Below are 21,220 nucleotides of genomic sequence, written 5' to 3' on the forward strand. Positions count from 1 at the left end.
AAATGTTTTTTGGGCCCTTGGTCGACCTGGTTCAGTGTTTTAACCAATAGAGAATAGAATTTGTCTCTCCCTGAAGACTTTGTCAGATGGCAGTGAAACAAGGACATCTGTTGGGAGTGTGTCAGTGAAGTAGCTCTATACTCCAGTTGTTTGAGTTATTTGAGACGTACTACCACTGATGTTTGGAATCATAAATGAACTTGATGAAGTTTTTCTCTTTTTACATTACAAGAATAAAAGTGACTTTGTTGTTGTATTGCATGGAAGTTGTTTAGTGGATTTGTTTCCAGCTTTAGTAGATTTACTAGATCAGATATCTTCATAGTTTGAAGCTCTGTGTATGTTTCTACTAAATGATTCAAACACCACGGACTCAATTAAAAACATTTTCATCTGTCCCTGCCTTATATATTTAAATGAGGCTGGAGGAACTGGATGATTTTCTCTTCTCTCTTCAACCTCCCTACAAAGTTTTGCACCCTAACAGACTGCCTTCAAATATGTGCTTTGTCAAATATGTTATTGTTATTATGTTATTTATGTTTTCTTGTCTGGTTGTATTCATGCGATATGAAAAAAATACTTTACATACATGTACAATATATCATGTTCAACCCTCTCAACAGTTTATACTGTACATATCAATACTGTATATAGTCTGGTAACTGTCTATAATGTACATTCTATTTTAACTTTTTCACATTCTATTTTAACTTTTTTACATTCTATTTTTTATTTTAAGGATATTTATTGTTAATATCCTTCTATATTATACTTTCACATTATGTGGAAATGCATGTTTATCATTTATTATGTTTACTGTCCCCACTGCAGGACTTGACTTATCTCATCTTATCCTGATCAGCTTTATTTTCTTTTGAAAACTAAAATTACCAGAGAGCAGTTCACAGAAGTTGATTTTATTTTTTTAGAATGATCAGTTTTTAGCTTCACAGCAGAGTGAAAGTCATTTCTTCTTTAAGCAAATAGAGTTAATTTATCAACAAAATACTATAATATCTTATTGTAACCTAAAAAAATAAATCCACGATTTCAACATTCAATGAACGTAGTGCCTTTCACATACATGTTGGATTACGAATACAATTATTTTCTCCGCCCACTTTAACACTACACTGTGGTACAATAGATACAACGACCTAATTTACTCGCGTTTTATGAACAGGACAAAGAGAAAAACCACAAATATTACATTCTTTTACATGTATCAGTCCAACAAGACAGCGAACACCACTCAGACTCACATTATTAGTAAAACATGGAATAATTCTAGAATAGTACATCTTATCCACAGTTTGCATGACTTTATTTTAAGGCATTATTGTCTTATACTTTAAATATATTCTATACTATATGAACATTTAGGCTCTTGGCGTGACATATAAAAATACATCTAATATGTAAGAATAAACATGCGCGTGTCTCTGATGTGGCGGACATTCACTTTAGAGGGAAATCAAACACGGATGAGGTGGCGTCACGACAAACAACAAAGTATCTCCACACTTTCACCGTCGAGCTCCACTGATCTAATAAACTACCACGAGTCTAAACACACGACAGACGTTTGACTCTCACAGCATGCATATGACGTCGTTGATTGCAATAATGTCACTCCAAGGTTTCTGAAAAGGAACCATAGGTCATTTCCTTTCACATACAGTAAGCTCCATGCGTCGTATAAAGTGATCTAGTAAATTGCACATACATATACAGTATAACCCTCACTGCACTTACAGTTATTTTATTGCACACAATTTCTTACTGGACGACGACGACACATCACGACCCTCATTTAACATTGAAGTGCAGATAAAAAGCACTTATGTACACATGAACACAGTGGTTTGCCTCACCTATAGTCACCACTGGACTATCTTGTTAATAAAGTAGCACTGGCCGTTAGACTCTACACCTGACAACTATTGCTGTAATTTCTAACACACACACACACACACACACACACGAGAGCAACGAGGCGACTTCGACTGTGCCACTGAAACCATATCACATGTGTCTTCTCTCTAAACACGCACACGCATTGTCTATGTTTTCATTAATCGCTTTCAATAAATATCTTAAAGTGCCTCTTCACACGGACTCCACATTTGCACAACATCTTTGGCAACTCACTAATGTCAGGATGTGAGGATTTTACACGACAATGTCAAAACAACTTGAAAATGGATCTAAGAGCAACATTGATCCGCTTTGTTGTGAACACAGCAGCAGCAGCAGCACACACATTTATAGGACGTCGTGATTGTGAGACTACATTTACTAAAGCACACTTTTGACTTAAATCTATCGTGTCTATGACACTACTACTCTACAGGTGTGTATGTGTGAGATACAGACAGGTGACAAATAGTGGGATGGCGGGTCACTTGCGTGTCATGAACCTTAGATTAATGTGGATGAATACCTCTGTGTCAAAAAGGTATTGCCTTAAAGTGACGATCAAACTGCTCATTGACCCTCCGTGTCCGGTGGATGTCGGGTGTCGTTAACCTGTAACTCTTCTCATTTGTCACCCGTCTGTATATACTGGGGTCACACAGTTTATTCACTCTCTGACTGAGGAGTCTCTCCTCACATCAGTGCTACAAATCAGACATGGCTTCAGATTCCTAAAGGCAGCAGACTAGTCCATTTTAGTCTGCTGAGGGGGTCAATTTTGACCTTTCGAGCGTTCTGATGACCCAAAATGATATTTATTTATTTTTTTAAATTTATTTTGTATTAAGGCTTTGTGTTTCGTTCTAAGGTAAAACTATTGCACATATAACAAAAAATACACACAAATCTCAAATGACTGAGTCTAAAGCTAAAATCTAAGTTCTTAAAGTACAGTGAGGAGCAGCTGCGTAGATTATGCTCCCTCAGTATGGCTTACTTTCCTGATTTATGAGGCTGGCCGCCTCCCTGGCTGCTGTCAGCCAGTTTGGTAGCTGCAGCGCTGCATCTATTGCACAGGTCCCTGATCTCCAGCAGGCCCTCGTTTAGGGCTTTGACGAAAACGGCCGAGCTCGTCTCGGTGTTCTCCCAGAAACTGGACACGCAGAAGAGGATGTGGTGCGACTGTGGGTCGTAACAGGCGCCGTAGCCGTTGGGAACCACGGGGCCGTAGCAACAGAACATCTCCACAGTGGTCGGAACCTAGTGGCAACAGGACACAGTTCAGTTAGCCAACAGGGAAGACCCATAACAATGTTAAATGCTCTTGAGTCCTGCACAAACAAAAATTAATTATTTATTGAAAATGTTGTTGTTTTACTGATCATAGACTCTTCCCCAAGAGTCTGAATGGATGGATGGATGGATGAATGGATGGATGGATGGACTTCAGTTGGCAGGAAACATGCTGTTGGTAGTGAGTTTATCTTTCTGAAAAAGGTACAATAAGCATCGTTTTAAAGTTGTTGTAAATTTAAAAAGTTGGTGGTTTACTCAAGAGAATCTGACGATTTGTAGTTAAAGGTACACTGTGTGCAAATAACTGTGCGTGTTACAGCTGCGTATCTCTCACCTCATCCTGCCCTTTCAAGCATTCATGCAGGAGAAACTAAGGTAGCCTGCAGTTATTATTAAAACTCAAAAGGTGTTTAGTTTGTCCATGAAAAACATGGTGGTCCTACACGGCGACCTCCATAGAGAAGACCCGCTCCTGATGTAAATAAAAAAGAGCTCACGTTCAAAAAACATCAGTGTCATTTTATATTCAATTTCTGCCAAAAGGAAATTCTTTAATCACAATCTAACACACTGTACCTTTAAGTGTTGAAGGAACTTAAAACATTCCCTTGTTTCTTCATAGCTTTATCAGGCCGAGGTATGTGATGTATAATCCACCTCTGATGCTCATGACACATTTAGAAGAAATGGAAGCGTATAGGCATGGATTCTCAGAGTGAAAAGATGTTAACTGGATTACTTGTTACCTGACTGGTGGAGAGAATGAATCGGTTACTGGCCACATACGTCTCATCACAGAAGATGTCTGGCTTCTCCATCTTGAGCTCCTTTGAGATCCTCAGAAGCCCGAGGAGATGATTGTCTATTGCCATTCCCGTAATAGCCTGAAATACACGTTTGTTTTTTAATCAGTGCTCATTAAATCTTTTGGAGGAAAAGTGGGCTTTAGAGTTTGCTGTTTCTCATATTAACAGTTTCTCTATACATTTGCCAACACGAGGACTTCTATCTTTCCTACTCCTCACACATTTAAATGCAACATCATTGTGCATGGGATGTCATTTATTATTAAAAACTGGTTTAAAATACTTACTGCAATTGTATAATCCGTCTGGGCTATAAGTGCGTCCTTCAGTCGTTTCATTTTCTCTGAATCCTGTTGGAGAATGAAACGGAAAACACATTTTTTCATTGATCCAATAACTCTGCAGGGAGATCATCTGTTTGGTGTGCCGATGCTGCCAGACGCACCTGTTTTAAGGCGGTGTGATGAGCAGTGATATGGGAGTTGCTCAGTAATTGGGGTCAAAGTGAGAAAAATGACTCACGGTGAAAGTGACCCTCTCGTCTGTCATGGACTTCACAAAGGCCAGGGCCTGGAGAGTTGCAGAGCGGATGTTGTCTACTCGACCTTGCTGGAAACGCCGCGTGGACGCACTCTCGTAAGTGGGCACGAGTCTTCCTCTGCATCTGAGAACATTAACATGGTCGAGGCGATATCAGCGCATTTAAACGGCTACTGGAATAAAAAATTGAAGCGCAGATATTTTTTTTTTTTACTTGAAAAATGCAAGTTGTAAGGCGACTTGTATAAATGCATCCGGACTCATCCTCTGCTTTTTGATGAACTCTTTCCCATAAGCTTTGAACGTGAGAACATCCATGTCGAGATTATTCACCAGCCTACAGAAGAGAAGACAAATGACGTGAGACCTCATGTCTTGGTAAAGACTTTGAATGAAATGTGGATATTTGTCCTTCTTGCCTCTGGAGTCTGTCTCCGGATGCTGCTAAGAGTCCCTGGATGTGTGGGCTGGATTTCCACAACAGCCTCTTTGGAGGAGGGAGCTCTCTGATGCTGGACGCACTCGCCATCCTGGAGGGACTCCCTGTTCTGTGGTGAAAAAACAACATTTACAGTAAGTCTTCAACATTTTATTCACTGTACAGTCACTGCCAGGGTTTTGAACTTCAACACTTTTGTGGTATTGACTGAATGTTAAACTTCCACTGTATGTAATGTTGGATATCGGTTATCAGTAAAGAGTTAATCTCATCAGCATCAGTGAGCCAATAAGCATGCAGCGTGCTGTTTGAACAAGTTAAAACTGGAGACTAGAGACAGACAGAAGAGGAGGAAGATGGGGATTAACACGTGTGTGTTTCTATGTTGTGTTGTGAGAGTCCTGCTCTTATCAATCAATGAATATCAGTACTGTATTGAACATTTTAAATCAATACCCAGTCCTGTTCGTGCCTTACTTACATATATTTCATCAGGTATTCAGAGCACTGCACCAGAACTATCCCCTCGAAAGGTGAGTGCTCGCACACCACTCCACAAATCCCATCCATTCCTATGACAAACTGAGATAATCTGGATTAATAAAGAGAGCAAGCTCTTTTTTCCGTTGAGAGGTAAAGCGCCTTGAGCATGCTCCTGTACCTGCATTGACTTGTCATACCAACGGTTTGAGCCGCTTTTCTCGGGGCCGCCGCCGTGCAGCATCAGCAGGGCCCTGTTGGTGTCACTGGGCACGAGGCCGCTTGGTTCATCCAGACACACCACGCACAGGCAGCTCTCAATCTGAGCCAGAGAGTCTCTGTTGGTTTGATCTGCGTGGAAGAAGAGGAAGAAGAGAAAATACTGTATTCTCTATATTTTCCATCGGGTAATAATTTACGTCGTTCAACGTGTTTAAGCTGAGACCTTTAGTGAGCACATCCCTGGCTTGAGCCCATTCTGTTCTCCCATCGGATGTCAAAATACCAAAAGGCGGAAATCTCTCTTTAGGATTTTCCGTCATTTTCCAGATCCTCTCCAGCTGGGACAAGATCTCTGTCTCATTGAGCTGCTTTCCACATGCGACGACATCCAACACGAAAAACTAGAGAGGAAAAATATACATAACATACATAACATCATGTTACGTCCACATATTGTTATTATGGTTTTGTGTCACCAAAATAACATACATGTGAGACATTAGAAACAAAAATATCACTGGGCTTTGTTGCTGCGATTGGTCAGAGATGCTTTTTGATGGAGATCGCGGAGAAGTGGAACAGTCAGTCAACAGTAATTGAATTTAACGCCTGTATCTCCATAGGGACGGGCCCTTATGTGCTAAAGATTGATAGTTCCCAGAAGCATTTCACTGTAAGACTGCCCACTAACTGTGCCTTGTTGTGGCGTCATTCATAGGCACAGCGTGACATTTTGTGTTTTTCGTAACAAACACAAAATGTTGATTTTGCATCCATAACCATTTCCCTAAAACCTTCAGTCTTGTGTCACACACACACACACACACGCTCAGACCTGCCTCTCTCATCCCTGTAAAATTCAGCCACTGATTATATCAGTCAAATGGTTTCCTGCAGCAATAATAGTCATTCTCCAAATTTGTGGAACAGTATTTGTTTAATGATTTCCTTGCCCTTTTTCTGCAAAACGCATTACATCATATTGTTTTGCAATAGTGAGTTTGTTAAAAAGAAAAAAGAAAAAAACAGCTTTTTGCTTATTTTAACTATAAAAGGGCCAGAACATGTCCTCTGAGTAAGTGTTTTAGCCCATTTTTATAACATATAATATAATAACTTTCAATATCTGGCAGTTATTTACAATTTACTGCATGTTAAAATAGTGTAACAATTCAAAATGATTTTTCTAGTGCCACTTAATACACATTACCTTTGCATTGCATTTAGGTTCATGGAAAATGTTGCATTGTCAAGTAAAATATCAAAAGAATAAAAAAAATCCTATTTCATTGTCTGAAGTGAAGACGTGTACTGGCAAAATGAATATTATATTAAAATATCCTCACATTCACTCATATTTTCTCTCAGACTGAGCGTCAAAAGTCTCATGTATGGTGTTCTGACCTGAGACCTGCAGGCCACGACGATGTGCTCCTCTGCTGACGAGGCTGCCTTCACCTGCACCTTCAGCGTGTCTGTCTTCAACCCCGGGTAGCGGTAAGAGGTGAAGAGGCGGTAGTACTGCTCCATGCACAGAGGGGTTCCCGCTAACTGGCCACGGCCCACATCCGCAGGCAGCGCTCGCCTGGCAGACACAATCACACAGCTTCACATTACCTCTGAGGTCTCATCGTTACTCTTTCTCTTTCATTTCCACCCTCCATTTACTCACTCTCCTCTGGAGACGTGGTAACTTACTCGTCAATGAGTCTTTTATACTCCAGCAGCCCTTTGATGAGACGAGCTGCAAATCTTACAAGAAAGAAAAGAAGACACAGAGTCACTGTAACCAGCCAGTGATTATAATTACAGTACAGTCTGGTCTCTCAAAGGGGCGTACGGTAATCACATTATGGTAAATGACTGGATTACAGCTGTGGGTTTTTCTGTGTTTGTGAGAATGAAGCATGTCTCTGTGTGCGAGTGGGCGCTGTGGGCAAATAGGGAAACACAGAGCCCGTGTCAGATCTCATGTTGTGTGTCATTTGTCTTGTTGTTATTACGCTCAAAGCTGGATCAATACAAAAAGGAGTCAGCAGCAGCAGCAGCAGCAGCAGCAGCGGTGCACCACACCCCAAGACAAGGCCTGACACAGAGAGAGTCTCTGTGGAGAGCTTGGCCCTGTCACTCCCAATCTAATAAGTGACTGTGTCAGTAAATAACCAGCTGCTCAGGGTGCTCTGGAAATATTCACTAAGTGCACCACAGAGCTGACAGAAGTTAATGGTGAGTTATAGGGCTGGACGGACTGGTGTAATGTCTGCTTTGACCATGGCTCATTTAATAACAGGCAGGGATTTGGCCCGAGACATGATGCCAGTGATTCTGTCTGAGTCTGTGATGCAGATGTTGATCTGAGTCTGTGTCTGCGGAGGAAACCATAAACCCTGTCAGCAGCAACAGAGCTGGACCATATGTGTATGTTTTGTATTGTTCGTGATGAAGTGCAGGAATCAGTCGTTAAACATTACTGTGTGGTGTTTTTTATTTTTTTCCCCCACAGTGCCTGAATGTAACTGCAGAAGGAATTTTACTGAGCATCACATGATCTCAACAAATCTGACATGAGGTGCAATTATATGCCTTCATTTAAGTCTGCTTTGAAATCTGTCAAAGAAACAACCACTCAGCCTTTGGATTTCACTTCTATTAATTGCAACACATTTGAGAATACATTTGCCAGATTTTCCATCACCAGACGTCAATGTAAACTCAACATCATTGGTTTATGCCAGGCATGTCCAAAGTCCGGCCGTCCTCGGTCAGATTATGTACGGCCCGCAGCTTTTGGTTTAATAATGTATTATTTATGGCCTGGTATGGAGTTGTACTTTGAAACTAGAGTCCCAGCTGTGACAGTCAGATACAAGATGTGAGTTGAATTTCTTCATCATTTTTTCACTCCTGCGTGGCTTAGATTTTGGTGACATTTAAAAATGATAATTGTGTCAATGAAAATAAGATTATTATAAAACAGTGCATTTGTGTGTAACGTTTACTGCTAATAATAAAAAAAAAAGGTCTGAAGGAATTCTTCACATTATCAAATGTTTGTTGTTTGGACGCCCCTGGTTTCTGCTTTGTTGATGGACAAAGAAAGTAACTTGATGTTTACTTGGACTCATTTTGCAGACAAAATCAATTAATTAACCAAGAAAGTAAAAGTAAGATTAAATGTATTTGTTTTTAAATGCTGCATTTGTTGCATCCTGGTCTGTTGTGGCAGTTTCCATATACATATATGTCTGTCTAAATCTAAAACCCTTTGTTGCAGATATACATTTTTCACCTCTTACACTACATTTTTGATAATAAACTTGATTGATTATGCTGTCACATACAGTTAATTGCAAATTTAATTGACTCATAATGTGAAAATTATTATTATGATTCAGCACCTACCTCAGGGAGTCTTTATGGTCTCTGAAAGTCTGTTTGGGAAACACCATGACAGGACTGGAGTTGACCGGCAGAGCCAACCTGTTGTTCAAATACATGTCCTCAAGCCAGTAATCGTAGACCTGAATATAAACAAACACACACACAAACAAACAGGCAATTTGTGTTGTTTTGTAAAGTTTTTCGACTCAAGTCGTTACTTTCAAAGTGGAGACCTGTGGGCAGTAGAGTAAAAAAGCCCATTACAGTGTATCACTGCCAGATGAAAGAAAGAGTGGGAGAGAGTGTCAGTGTGAGAGTGGGAGTGTGATGGATTTCACTGAGCTGGATGAGTTGTGGACTGACCGATGAGATGCAGGAGGACAGACAACAAAGGATGAACAGAGGCACCATAAATCTCTATCGTGTGCTGTTCCTCTTTTTTTTCTCAACTATTTTATGAACAGTTCTTAAAATAGTGATGAGAGGAAGCCATGCAAGATTCTTTTCTGTCCAGTTCATGCACCTATATGGCAAAAACCACTTGTTTTTACCCAGTTGATGGTCTTGTCCCGTCTCTCCAACAGCTTTTTCTGGAGAGCCTCTCCAACTCCTCCAGGAGCTCCAAACTTCTCCACAATGGCTTTAGTTTTCATGAACTGCTGCTCTGTGACCAGGTGCTGGACACACCTCAGGTACATGTCCAGGGTTTGCTTCAGTGGCGGCACCGGGACCTTTGGCAACACCTGGCGTCACATAACAGGTGGTATAAACAGAGATGAATGAAAGGACGGGAGCTGCTTAGCATGTCTTTCATTAAAGAGGTGATTCCCTCACGTCTTTTCTTGACACTTTTATTATTTGAAACACAGTTAATAATTGATCTTGAAAGCTTCGGGGCCTGTTTGAGAATAATTTCCATGGCCACCTGGGACTAGAAAACATCTTCTTTTTGAAAGGATGAAAAATGCAAATTGGTTATGTTTGAAGTTTGAAGTCTAATCATTTGAAAACTAACCTAATATGATAAAACTGACCAGCACACACTGGAGTTAAGTTGTAGATATGAGTTCCAGGAAATGGAGACTTAAGTTCTTAACTGCGAAGATAAAAAAGATAAGAAAAAAAAAGATAAATGTGAAACTTCAATGTTTGAAAAGAGGTTTCATAACACTGAGGGATCGAAATCCAGGTTGGTCATTTTTGATTCCCTAGCGGTAAATCAATGAAATTGCAGCAGCCCACGTTGCTGCGTTTTCAGCACCATGGACAGCGACAGCTGACAACTTGATGCGGGATGAGTAAATGAATGCAGCAACAATAAGAAACTAAAAGATATCTTTTCATACTTGGCTGCCTCGGTCTCTGGACGTCTCTCTCTCCAGAACTGGCATCTTTGCGTTCGAGTCCACTCAAGAAAAAGTGTTGTGGAAAACTCTAGAAGTGGAATGAATTCAGGATTCCCTGCACAAAAATGTTGAGACATTTGATAAAGAGAGGATCAAGAAAGTAAAAGCTCAATAAACAAAAGTAGAGCTACTGACAAATGGAGCTCTACGCGGTGCTGTCTGACACAGCATGGCTTCCATTCCTCCTCATTTCGCAGCCTAATGTAATTTACTGCTTGACCTTGAGTTCTATAGCTGCGCCTCTTCGCTCACCACAGCACACACATTTACATCTTCGTGCAATTTCGTCTTTAAAAGTGAAAATTCAATAAAGGATACATCCCAGGAGAATATTTGTACTTATTCTAAACGCAGGTTTTTAAATTTTTAAAAGATTTAAAAATAAATATCTACTATTAGAGGAAATGTGAAATTGTAAACATAGGAAAGCAAGTAAAATAAATAATGTTAGGAAAACTTAGACGACTTTTTAGCAGCTTTACACAAACACAAAACTCGACTTTGTTTTGGTTTAGAAAGAAAAGAAAGTTAGTCGCCTACCTTATCGGCGTGGGACCCATGAAGTGTGTGTTGAGTCGCCTCCCACGTCCGCGCCGTGAAATCCCATGTTCGAGTAATAGAGTTCCTCTCGTGCCTGCTGCACTGCTCCCACGTCCCCACGCCTCACCATAAGGCTGCGGCTCCACATTAAAGCGCGCCGTGGAAACGTTAAAAAAAGAAGAAAAGAAAAAGGATATGCTGAAGGTGCGTCCACCTACCCACCCTCAAGCTACGAGGCTCCTCCCATCGACATCTATTCGAGAAACATATGATCTGACAGCTAAGCCCCCCCACCCCCCCCCAGACACACACACACACACCCAACCACCCTCACCCACATGTGATAATAATGTTCAGAGGCATCAAGAAAAGGTTCTGATTCTGGCTTTGTCATTGGTGCAGGTCAGCAGGAATGACTTTGCTCCAGGAGCTGAAAGTCATTTAAGACATGTGTCAGCCTGACGGTGCGCAAAAATACTTGGATTTGTTCATGTGTGTAGTTTTTATCTCATGGTTTTGTGTGTTTTCTCTTTATTTCTCAACTTCCTCTTTTGTTGTTGAAGCAAAACTGGGGGAGATCAAATTGTCTGTGCGTGCCAGCGTTCATATAAATTCATCCAAGACATATTTTGTTTAAATCGGAGCAAAAATGAACAAAATATACATTTCCTCTCCTCTTTTTTTGGTTGAAAGAAGGATGTTTTTGTTGCGTTGGTATTAATCCAGCACTAAAAAGGAAGCCATCACTGTCACAGATCCAAACAAATTTATTAAAACGACAGAACAGCCTACATGTATGTTCATCTTAAAGATATCTTGACAAAAACTGTTCATACATTACTTACACACATACACACACGCGCGCGCACAAACGCACATTCTCTCAGTTTTAGAGGTCCACGTAGATTTTTTTTTTTAACAATTTACATTGTGCATTTTTATCCACATATGTACAAAATCCATTTATTATCATGTAGAATTTCAACCAACAAAAAAACATGAAATAAAAATAAAGCACAGGCCCATTTTTTTAAAGAAAAAGAAATAAAATGGTCATAAAATAAGAAATTGAGGCCTTTGATGTCTAAGTTGTCGAGACTAAAAATAGAGGCTATTTTTGTATAAGAGGGGGAAAGTGTGCTTTTTATAGTTGGTCCCATATAATCGTGTACATGAATCCATTTATTTATTTTACAATACTGAGACACAGAAACCTCTCACAAAACTCCACGTCCATGACAAACGATACAGAGACTCGTTGGACACAATGAAATCACAGTGAGAAATCAAAAAATAAACTTTGGGGAAACGCGTCACACAATCGTGATTGTGGTGACCGGGTGTTTATATTGCACATCGGTACTGACATAAAAGTTTAAAATCACTATAGCCAAATCTTTTTCAGGGGAATGTTTCAGGGGCGGTAAAGAGCGAGACCCGGTCTAAGTGAACTCCGGACCGGACGACTCTTCTGACAATGACCGCTGTGCTCGGAATGGGTCGAACCCGTTTTCATCTACTGCCAGACAGTTTCCAGCAGCACTGTAGCCCTTCTTTTTAGCTCTCCTCTCCTCCATCTTGATAGTGTCGTACAGCCCCTGCGGAGCCTCCTCTAACAGGTTATCTCTCTCGGAGTGGGACGGTTTCATTTGGCACACGTTGCGCAGCAGCAGCAGAGCTGGTGCGTAAAGCACATTGACGAGACCCATACCCAGATTGAGTTGCACGAAGCCGAGATTGTGCACTATCTGCCCGGCTACTATAGGACCCATAGCATATGCAACAGAGTACGAAATATCCGCTATAGCATAAATACTACCGTACACGGAAGAATGACGCATGTCTACTAGAAACGCCAGTGTGGGCAGCAGCGCAGTGTCTACGAGTGCAATGCCAAAACAAATGCCGCACAACGGCGCAATGAGCTGCCCAAAAGTTTTGCATGCGGGGACTGTGCAGGAGCTCGCGCCTATGATAACCATGCCTACAGCTCCGTAGAACCACTGTAAATGTGGATGCTTCGCTGCCAGTTTCACTGTAATGTACACACCGAGGACGTGAGGGACGAAGGCTGGTAGCCAGGTGAGGCCCATCTCCCACTGGGAGGAGTGCATGGTGCTCTCCATCCAGTTGGCGATGGTGGGTTCGAGAAAGGCCAGCGGGATGTTGCACACTGTGAGCGCCCCGGCCACCACTGCTATGTACGGGTCAATCATGAGTTTGTATATGGGCGTGCCGACCGGCATGTTCTCTCTAGTCCTGTTGGAGAACGGCTTAATGACGGTCAGCAGCAGAATGCCGTCCGCCAGGCAAATGCATGCCAACACGATGAAGGGAACTCTCTTGCCCACAAACTCATACAGGATTCCCCCGAAGGGAGGCGCCACCAGACTCCCGAAAGAGATGAACGCCAGAGCGATGCCGAGCGCCCTGGTTCTCTCTGCCTCCTCCGTGTACTTGTCAGCAATCATTGCGAGTCCGGACGTGTCCGCGAAAGCAGACCCCAGACCCTGTAAACTTCTGGCCACAAAGAGCGTGGCGTAGTTCTCCGCGAAAGCGAAGATGCAGGTGGATACAAACATGACCGTGAGTCCAATTAAAAGCGGGATGTCATATCCGACCCTGTCTATGAAAGTTCCCGACAGCGGGTTGACCATCAGCTGCAGAATGGCTTTGGACGCAAAGAGCACTCCTATCTGGACATCTAAATTGTTCTTGTTGCTTTTGTCTTGGCTTGTGCTGTTGGCTGCTGAAGTGTTGGGGTGCAGGACGACGTGGACGTGCTCTGACTGCTCACTCTCCAGGTCAGCGAGATAGTCTGGAATAATTGGCACGATTACCATGTAGAGCATATTGTCCAGCAAGAGAGCCACGCAAACAATCACTAATATGATCCGTCTCTGCCGGTGAGGATCCCGCATCGCGGTGCCTAATTGCTTGGTCCTTTGGCCCATCTCGGACAGTTTTACGGCGGCTGATTTAGCCAAACCAGAGGATCCTCCTTGTCCATCCATTGTGTGCTTTTATTGTTTTTTCTCTTTTTGTGTTAGTTTTAAAATAGTTCTTGTGCTTCTTCTGTCCGCTGCCACTGATCTCTCAGCACCTCTGGTGACTCATTGGTGTGTCCTCGACATGGATGTGATGCTCGCTGTCCTCACTCCGCCCGTGCGTAAAGAAGGAAGAGGCGCACAGGAACTTGGCTGCTTCATCAGTGGAGAAGCGTCTCCTCCGCTGCCTCAACTTGTCCTCGCCTCAGCCCCGTCCGGTATTGTTTCATGATCATCCGAGGAGTGACGTGATGGTAAGCTCGCAGACTTTCTGCACCGCGCAGATGAGGTTTCGGTCGCTAATCTCACATGGCAACGTTTTGTCTGGAGCTGTTTTCTCACTTATTTGAGGAACCTATACGACGCTCCAAGACTCTCACCTCTGTGCTCATGTCTCCTATCACCTGTGGCACTTTTGCGCTCAGCTCTGAGACCACCACTGACTTCGTGGTCTTTGGTGCACATTAACCCGCAGGTTCGGCGCTATACGTTACACCATTATTTTCTCTCTCCCTTTTTCAACAAGAGCTATGACGCATGCATCGCCAGCTTGCCCCCAAGTGGATCCCTTCGTCACTTGCCTCATTTATGTTAATTTCCAACCATGGCAGCAATCACTTCAACCAATAAGAGCCAGTAAGTTCACCACATCCCCTCAACAAGAGCAGGGAAGGAGGAAAAAAAAGAAATGTATTCTTAATATCCACTATGTGATTCCTGATTTGTTGTAATTGTTGCAGGAAAATGTAACATTTCACAGTCATGAATTGGCATCGACTGTATATGCACGTGTTACACGAGTTGGGATATATGCAAGATATATGCAATGCTAAAAGTTAATTTAAAACACATTAAATCACATACCCTATAACACTTATCTTTAGAGGACTAAATGGCATACGGTCACAAACCTAAATATCAAGAAAGATTGTTTGAGAGAAGTAAATTATCAGAGACAAAATGCAGAGGATCAGTAAAACATTCGAGTGAATTTACTGACTCAACTTAAAGAGTTTGTTGTTAAATATAACAGAAATTCTGCTCTGGAATCATCAACGAGCAATTGCTGCAGGAGCTGAGGAGATTTCAGCACCACGAGTCCGTGGACAGCTCCCTCAACCACGGACCTATCAGGAAGCCTCTGACACTTTTTCACCACTTCATCACTTCATTTACGTGATTCCCCAGAACAAAAAAAACACAACAACGACAACAATTAAAGTATCTTTTAACAGAGAATAAGACCTGTGCGTGCAGCTCGTCAGTCCTGAAAGCACAGTGCAGGTCATGAGGAGAGTTCCTCTCTTAATTTGGCACAAGACACAGGCGACACCTTGTGGTGGAATTCTGAAAGTACAAGCAAACTCCCACGAAAACAACCCCAGTCCTACCTAAACTAGGTAATAGGATCCACTAATTATTGTTTAGCCTATTATAATTGCATGGCAGTTTACATTATTTGGCAGCTTCGCATTTTATTTCCCCCCAATGTAGTATTAGTAAAATTTGTTAGTGTAAAAATACTTGTAGTGTAAAAATCTTTTCATCTTTTAAAAAAACAAACAAAAAAAAAACAAAAAACATTTATATACTGTGTATATATGTATACTGTTCACTTAAATTTTTTAAAAATTTTTGTATGCTTGTTATGCACCAATGACACCAGAACAAATTCCTTGTATGTGCAAATCGTACTTGGCAATAAAGCTCTTCTGATTCTGATTCTGATTCTGATAATACTACACTATAGTTTTCAGGATATTCTGTTTTTCTTTATGCATTTGTCAACAATAAGCTATAAGTCATTTGTATTATAAATGAGTGTGTGGACTTCATCTATCAGCATTTGCCAGTAGAGGGCAGCACAACACTTACAATGACAATGACAAATATTCATGATCTAATAATGTAAAGCCTTATTATATTATAAACAAAGGTTTAGCAACCGTATGACATTTTTGGTCAGTTATTACATCACTGACATTTAGTTTAGACATCATTGGCTGCTACACAAAGATAATGCTGATTTACATCCCACAAAACTGCACAAATACACAGATTAAATGCACAAATGAGGCTTCCATGAACTAAACCGGCCAATAAAAGTGATCACAGTTGCAGGTGCCATGTGATGGTTGGACGGTAATCTAGCAAATTAAAAACAGGGCAGATAAGTAATTAGATCTCAAAAGTTCTCCAGCTGTGTCTTGTATCTGCAGTTTGTGCAGCTTATGAAGATGATTTTCTCTTTTATAACATACACAATCTATGAGTGTAACATAACTATTCAAGCACAGTCAGCAACACAGTCCTCACTCGTCTGAATAAAAAGTGTCACAGTCAGATGTAGTTATTGGAAACATGTTTGAGGAGCTCAGCGTGGCTATATGTGTCTTCTCCTCTCTTCTTCCTGTGGGCTTGATGCCATTACTGCTGCTGCTCCTATCTACAGATCTGACTGAATTAGATCACTAGTCCAGTACACAGCCTCGTAATCAGCTGTCGGTCAGAGGGAACGCTCCTTCCAAGAAAATGGTGCTAATCTGCTGGATTCTTCAGTCCCAAGAAAATAAAAATAAACCCTCACCATCTCAAATAATCACACAGGAAGTGTGTGATTATGTTCAGCGTCTAACACCTGAGAGGACATGAACTGAAGAGTCACCTGCAACTTGAAAAAAAAAAACTATATGATCAACAATTTTGACATAACTTGGCACAAACTTGAGTTTTCCCATGTTCATTTATTAAAAAAATCTCTTCCTTCCATACTCCGAGGATGCAGCTGCTTTCCCTTCTGCACATATTCACACACTGATGACCTGTGATGAAGCACAGCATCAGGGCTGCTGCTGCTAATAAGTCTGCAGTGAAGGCATGAAAACAGTGCGTCGCTGTTCTAACTTTCAGGGGTCAGCGGGACTATTTCAGGTGCTGCTTCATTAGAGCTGACTCCTCCTCTGGTTAAAACTGGTGTTGAGTGACAGTGAGAGGATTTGGCCTGCTGACGACTGCCTGGCATGAACGTCAGTCACCTGTGAGGTTAGTGTGACACACTTGGTCTTATTTTTGGAGTGCGTGTGCTGAGCAGTTCAGAGATCAGCAGGAGGGCAGGCGTCTCTGCAGCATCACTGTCCCTGGAGCACTTAATGTGGCCTGCGTTTAGAAAAGGACAAAAAGAAATGTGGACATACCGTATTTGAGGTGTGGGGAAACACTGACAATATAATGCAGAAAAGGGCAATCCGATTAATAAATAACACAGGATATAGAGACCACACAAATTAAAAACAAATTTCCAGATCTGATTCAGTTTAAAACAGTGCCAACAATATTCAAAGCAAGACAATTTATTTTACTATAAAATAAAGACATTGTTTTCAGAGAGACAAGGGAGGATACAATTTAAGAGGGAAACTACATTGTGTTGAACATTGAGAATGTAAAATACGTCAATATTTGGTGATGGGATAAAGTAGTGCATAAATAGGAATGGGGTATAGATACATGTAAGTTTATACTTCTGCATACTCCTTTTCAAACATGTGACGAGATGTAAATGCTGTCATTGTAAATGTTGCCTCTATCTAAAGAATACAAATACATGGTGATGCTCATTTTTATAAATGTGGCTGCATTTACTTTATTCACAAGCATGAAGAGAGATCAGTCTTTTTTCTTTTTTTAGATTAGAAAGGCTCAGCACGAAAATGTTTTAAAGAAATCCATTGTCAACATGATTACATAATAGTTCCCAGTTTTCTTTTACCAATCGATCTATTTAACTATCACTTTCCATAATAATCTAATTTGAAAAAATGATTGATATTACATAATCTTAAATGTCCACTGAGTAATATTTATTTTTATTTGGCAGAAATTAAAGATTTTTCATAAACGTACAATTACCTGATTGTATTAATAGTTTATTATTAGAGTTTGAGCACAAGGTGCATAGAACCCTATTGAAACTGTAAGGGTTATTCTTATTCTTCTGATTCTTCCGCCCGCCAAATGAATCGCGTTTGAGGCCCTGAACATACCCCAAAACTCACCAATTTTTGCAACCGCATCAGACCTGATGAAAAATTACATCTATAAGTGGTCCATAGTAGAAAAATAAAAGCTTTAAGCGTAAAATGGTAAAGACAGAATTAAAAGATAAAATGAAAAGCCAGATGAAATAAAATAGTAAAAATACATCTCTAGTTAAAAGAAGGCATTTTAAAGCCAAGTAGTCTAATGTTCAGTGGCATATTTATATGCATTAGAAATATTTAGTGTTAGTGGCTAAAAATAAGGAAGTTGTGAGATGGGGGCAAGTAGCAGCATCACCATCGACTGTAGCATTCCCTGCTTTAGAGTCCAATTTATTATATTCCCTTTAAAATCTTGTACAAATCCATATAGGGTTTGAGTTTTCTGGTTAAGATCAACCGAACACTTGGAGCAGTGTCAAAAGGTGCCAAGTCTACAGTAACAGATCAGTGCAATTTGTTTTAAAAGAATTCCACATCTTTACGTTCAAAGCACTAACTTGTCAAAATAACACTCATCACTGAAAAAATACAAGTAAACCATAAAGTTAAGAACAAAAGTTTTACTTGATATAAAGAAGGCAATAAATACAAGTTTTCAATGTCTAACATTACCGGCTGAAAGTAGCAGTGTCTGCTACTGTCGGAGAAAAATACATGCATATCATGACAGGCCGGGTCACAAAATCAGATGGATCCTTGTCTGATTTTGGAAACTGCACAGCCATGGTATGCCACTCAGTCAGGATCCGTGGCCAGATTTCCTCACACACAGAGAAGAAGGAGAAGGACGAAATGCCTTACCATGTTACGAGTCGACTCAATTTACCTTGTTCTCTGTTGTGTGAAGAAGACCCAGCTCATAAAACCTTGACTGATTTAAAAATTAAGCAATTAAATAACTCAAACATTGATGCTGTTGGCTGAAACAGGCTGAAAGTAGCAGTGTCTGTATTTTAGTGTGGTGATGCATCACATGTACAGTGTTTTGTCATGTGTGGTTGTGGGTCAGTGGGGACGGAGGTGGGTTAAAGTTCATTTAATTTTTTCTCGGTGACCATGTCCTGATGGGCAGAGTGATGTAGCAGCCATTGAGGCATGTGTACAGTTTGTCAAGGTCCAGCATCTAACAAAAAAAAAAAAAAAAAGAAGAATCAGCAAACTTTAGTATTAAGTAAATATGGATTAAACAAATTGAGTACCACCTGAAAGAACATACCTGAAGCATCCCGTGGAAAAGGTCAGTTCATCTTGTGCGAAGTCCTCATAGAAGGGTCGGTTCATCTTGGGCGAAGTCCTCGTCGTAGAAGGGTCAGTTCATCTTGGGCTAGGTCATCACCGCAGCCATCCAGGATGGGACTTCTCCAGGTCGTGGTGTCCAACATGGAGTCCTCTGATCCAGGAATGTGCTGCAGCCTTCATCTCTTCAAAACAAGGAAGAATTTGATAAGTCACAAGAAAACAAAAAAGTAAACAAATGACAAATCTTCAGGTAGCTCACCTGGTCAAGTGTGACAGGTCCTCACATCCAGTCAGAGCTCACCGATGGATGCCCTCCCTAACCTATACCTGCCTTTCCTGTCCTACACTGACAGTTACAAGCAATCTTTGCCAGCCATTTGGGATGACGCTAACCCCAATGTCTTGGTTGGCTGCATGAAAAACTATAAACCTCCCAGTTGCTCAGACAAACATTCCTTCTGATTCCGTAGCCTTGCCACAAAAAGGTCCTCTGCTGAAACCCTCATTTTGCTAAGCATGAAATCAATTCCACTTTCCTGTCCTCAGATCTAATTTTCTCTCCCTGCAGCCTTTCAACAGCCATTGCTGTTGTAACATCTGCAAGAGGCAGCAATTTCACAATTCAGAGCTTCTTGTGTGTTTAGCAAGATGTGGCACCAGAGTATTGACAAAGCAGACACCTGAAAATGCTTGACTCCAATTGAAACAAATGCTTCACCATCTACAAGTGATGTGATTTACACTACAAACCTAACCATTCCAATCCTTTGTTTCGGAGGAAGATAAATGCATATCATGACAAGCAGAGTCACAAAATCAGATGGATCCTTGTCTGATTTTGGAAACTGCACAGCCATGGTATGCCACTCAGTCAGGATCCGTGGCCAGATTTCCTCAAACACAGAGAAGGGGAAGGACGAAATGCCTTACCATGTTATGAGTCGACTCAATTTACCTTGTTCTCTGTTGTGTGAAGAAGACCCAGCTCATAAAATCTTGACTGATTTAAAAATTGAGCAATTAAATAACTCAAACATCGATGCTGTTGGGTCATGCAGAGAGCTTGCGATCTTTTGCATGGTTTCCCAAACATTTAGAGGTCAGGTTACTAACCCCAAAAATGTCAAATTCAATCATTTTCTGTCCTAAACTGATGAACCATTTGGGTAAATTAGATCAAGCATTTAAAAGGTGTTTACATTGTTAGTAGTCTAATGACACTTCTTACCCAACACATGAAGACGCAGTGAATCAGGATACGGCTACCTTTAGCAGATGCAACAGCAGCAGTGGGTGGTGGAAGGCTGCAGGGAGAAAAAAATTTGATATGGAGACGAGTTGGAGGAATCATTTAATGCATAGCTCAACAAGAGTTAAAGCGGAGAGAAACTTTAGGGCAAATCTACAAAAACCAGAGGAGGAACTTCGCCAACACATCTAAGAGATAGCAGTTTCTCATGCAACCAACTAAGACATTGGGATTAAGCATCTTCCTAATGACTCTACAAGCTGCCTAAATTGTGAAATTTGAAAGAAAGTCATGGCTAATAACGGACTACAGACATTTGTTAGCTGAAATAGCTAGTGTATGGTGAGGTGTTAACCCTATGCTCTATCAAAAATCCCACTTTGGGCAAGCCATAAAATCCTATCATTTCAACCAGCTGCCAGCTTCGCAAATAAGAGGCAAAAGACCACTTTTGTTTACACGTTTACATGATCACTGTTAACCACAAAGCTCCAGACACCAAGTCAATCCAAGAAACAAATCAAATAAGGAAAAATAAATTAAAAAGCTGCAGCTGCTCACTCCTGCTACAAGAGGGTACTTGCTCAACAGTATTTAACATTAAGCCAAATTCTG

At 41.0% G+C, this 21,220-nt stretch overlaps 2 protein-coding genes and 1 long non-coding RNA gene across 3 annotated transcripts; all 3 read right to left on the minus strand.

Annotated features, from left to right (window-relative positions):
- Positions 1-904: 904 nt before the first annotated feature.
- Positions 905-11,252, minus strand: LOC131449063 (choline O-acetyltransferase-like). Its single transcript, XM_058622019.1, has 15 exons — positions 11,031-11,252; positions 10,431-10,545; positions 9,636-9,827; positions 9,106-9,224; positions 7,402-7,455; positions 7,108-7,288; positions 5,927-6,104; positions 5,663-5,832; positions 5,483-5,583; positions 4,982-5,110; positions 4,777-4,899; positions 4,545-4,686; positions 4,310-4,372; positions 3,963-4,100; positions 905-3,180 (listed from the first exon to the last, which is right to left on the minus strand). Exons 2-15 carry the CDS (start codon positions 10,473-10,475, stop codon positions 2,914-2,916), a joined length of 1,902 nt encoding a protein of 633 aa, XP_058478002.1. The 5' UTR covers positions 10,476-10,545; positions 11,031-11,252; the 3' UTR covers positions 905-2,913.
- A 541-nt stretch (positions 11,253-11,793) lies between these two features.
- On the minus strand, positions 11,794-14,727 carry slc18a3b (solute carrier family 18 member 3b). Its single transcript, XM_058621204.1, has one exon. The coding sequence runs from the start codon at positions 14,042-14,044 to the stop codon at positions 12,473-12,475; it is 1,572 nt and encodes a 523-aa protein (XP_058477187.1). The 5' UTR covers positions 14,045-14,727; the 3' UTR covers positions 11,794-12,472.
- Positions 14,728-17,473: 2,746 nt separating this feature from the next.
- LOC131448175 (uncharacterized) lies at positions 17,474-19,955 on the minus strand. The gene is made up of 3 exons (XR_009234163.1): positions 19,616-19,955; positions 19,334-19,538; positions 17,474-19,240 (listed from the first exon to the last, which is right to left on the minus strand). It is a non-coding gene; the product is annotated as an uncharacterized LOC131448175 (long non-coding RNA).
- Positions 19,956-21,220: the final 1,265 nt, after the last annotated feature.

Source organism: Solea solea, chromosome 21, assembly GCF_958295425.1.
Source record: "Solea solea chromosome 21, fSolSol10.1, whole genome shotgun sequence".
NCBI classification, from domain to species: Eukaryota; Metazoa; Chordata; class Actinopteri; order Pleuronectiformes; family Soleidae; genus Solea; species Solea solea.

Excerpts from the sequence above, each read along its gene's own strand:
- LOC131449063 (XM_058622019.1), bottom strand. The coding sequence starts at position 10,475 with ATGCCAGTTCTGGAGAGAGAGACGTCCAGAGACCGAGGCAGCCAA. Across the intron at positions 6,105-7,107 it reads TCGTGGCCTGCAGGTCTCAG|TTTTTCGTGTTGGATGTCGT; the intron begins GTCAGAACACCA and ends TTTCCTCTCTAG. Across the intron at positions 4,373-4,544 it reads ACGAGAGGGTCACTTTCACC|GATTCAGAGAAAATGAAACG; the intron begins GTGAGTCATTTT and ends ATTCTCCAACAG.
- slc18a3b (XM_058621204.1), bottom strand. The coding sequence starts at position 14,044 with ATGGATGGACAAGGAGGATCCTCTGGTTTGGCTAAATCAGCCGCCGTA.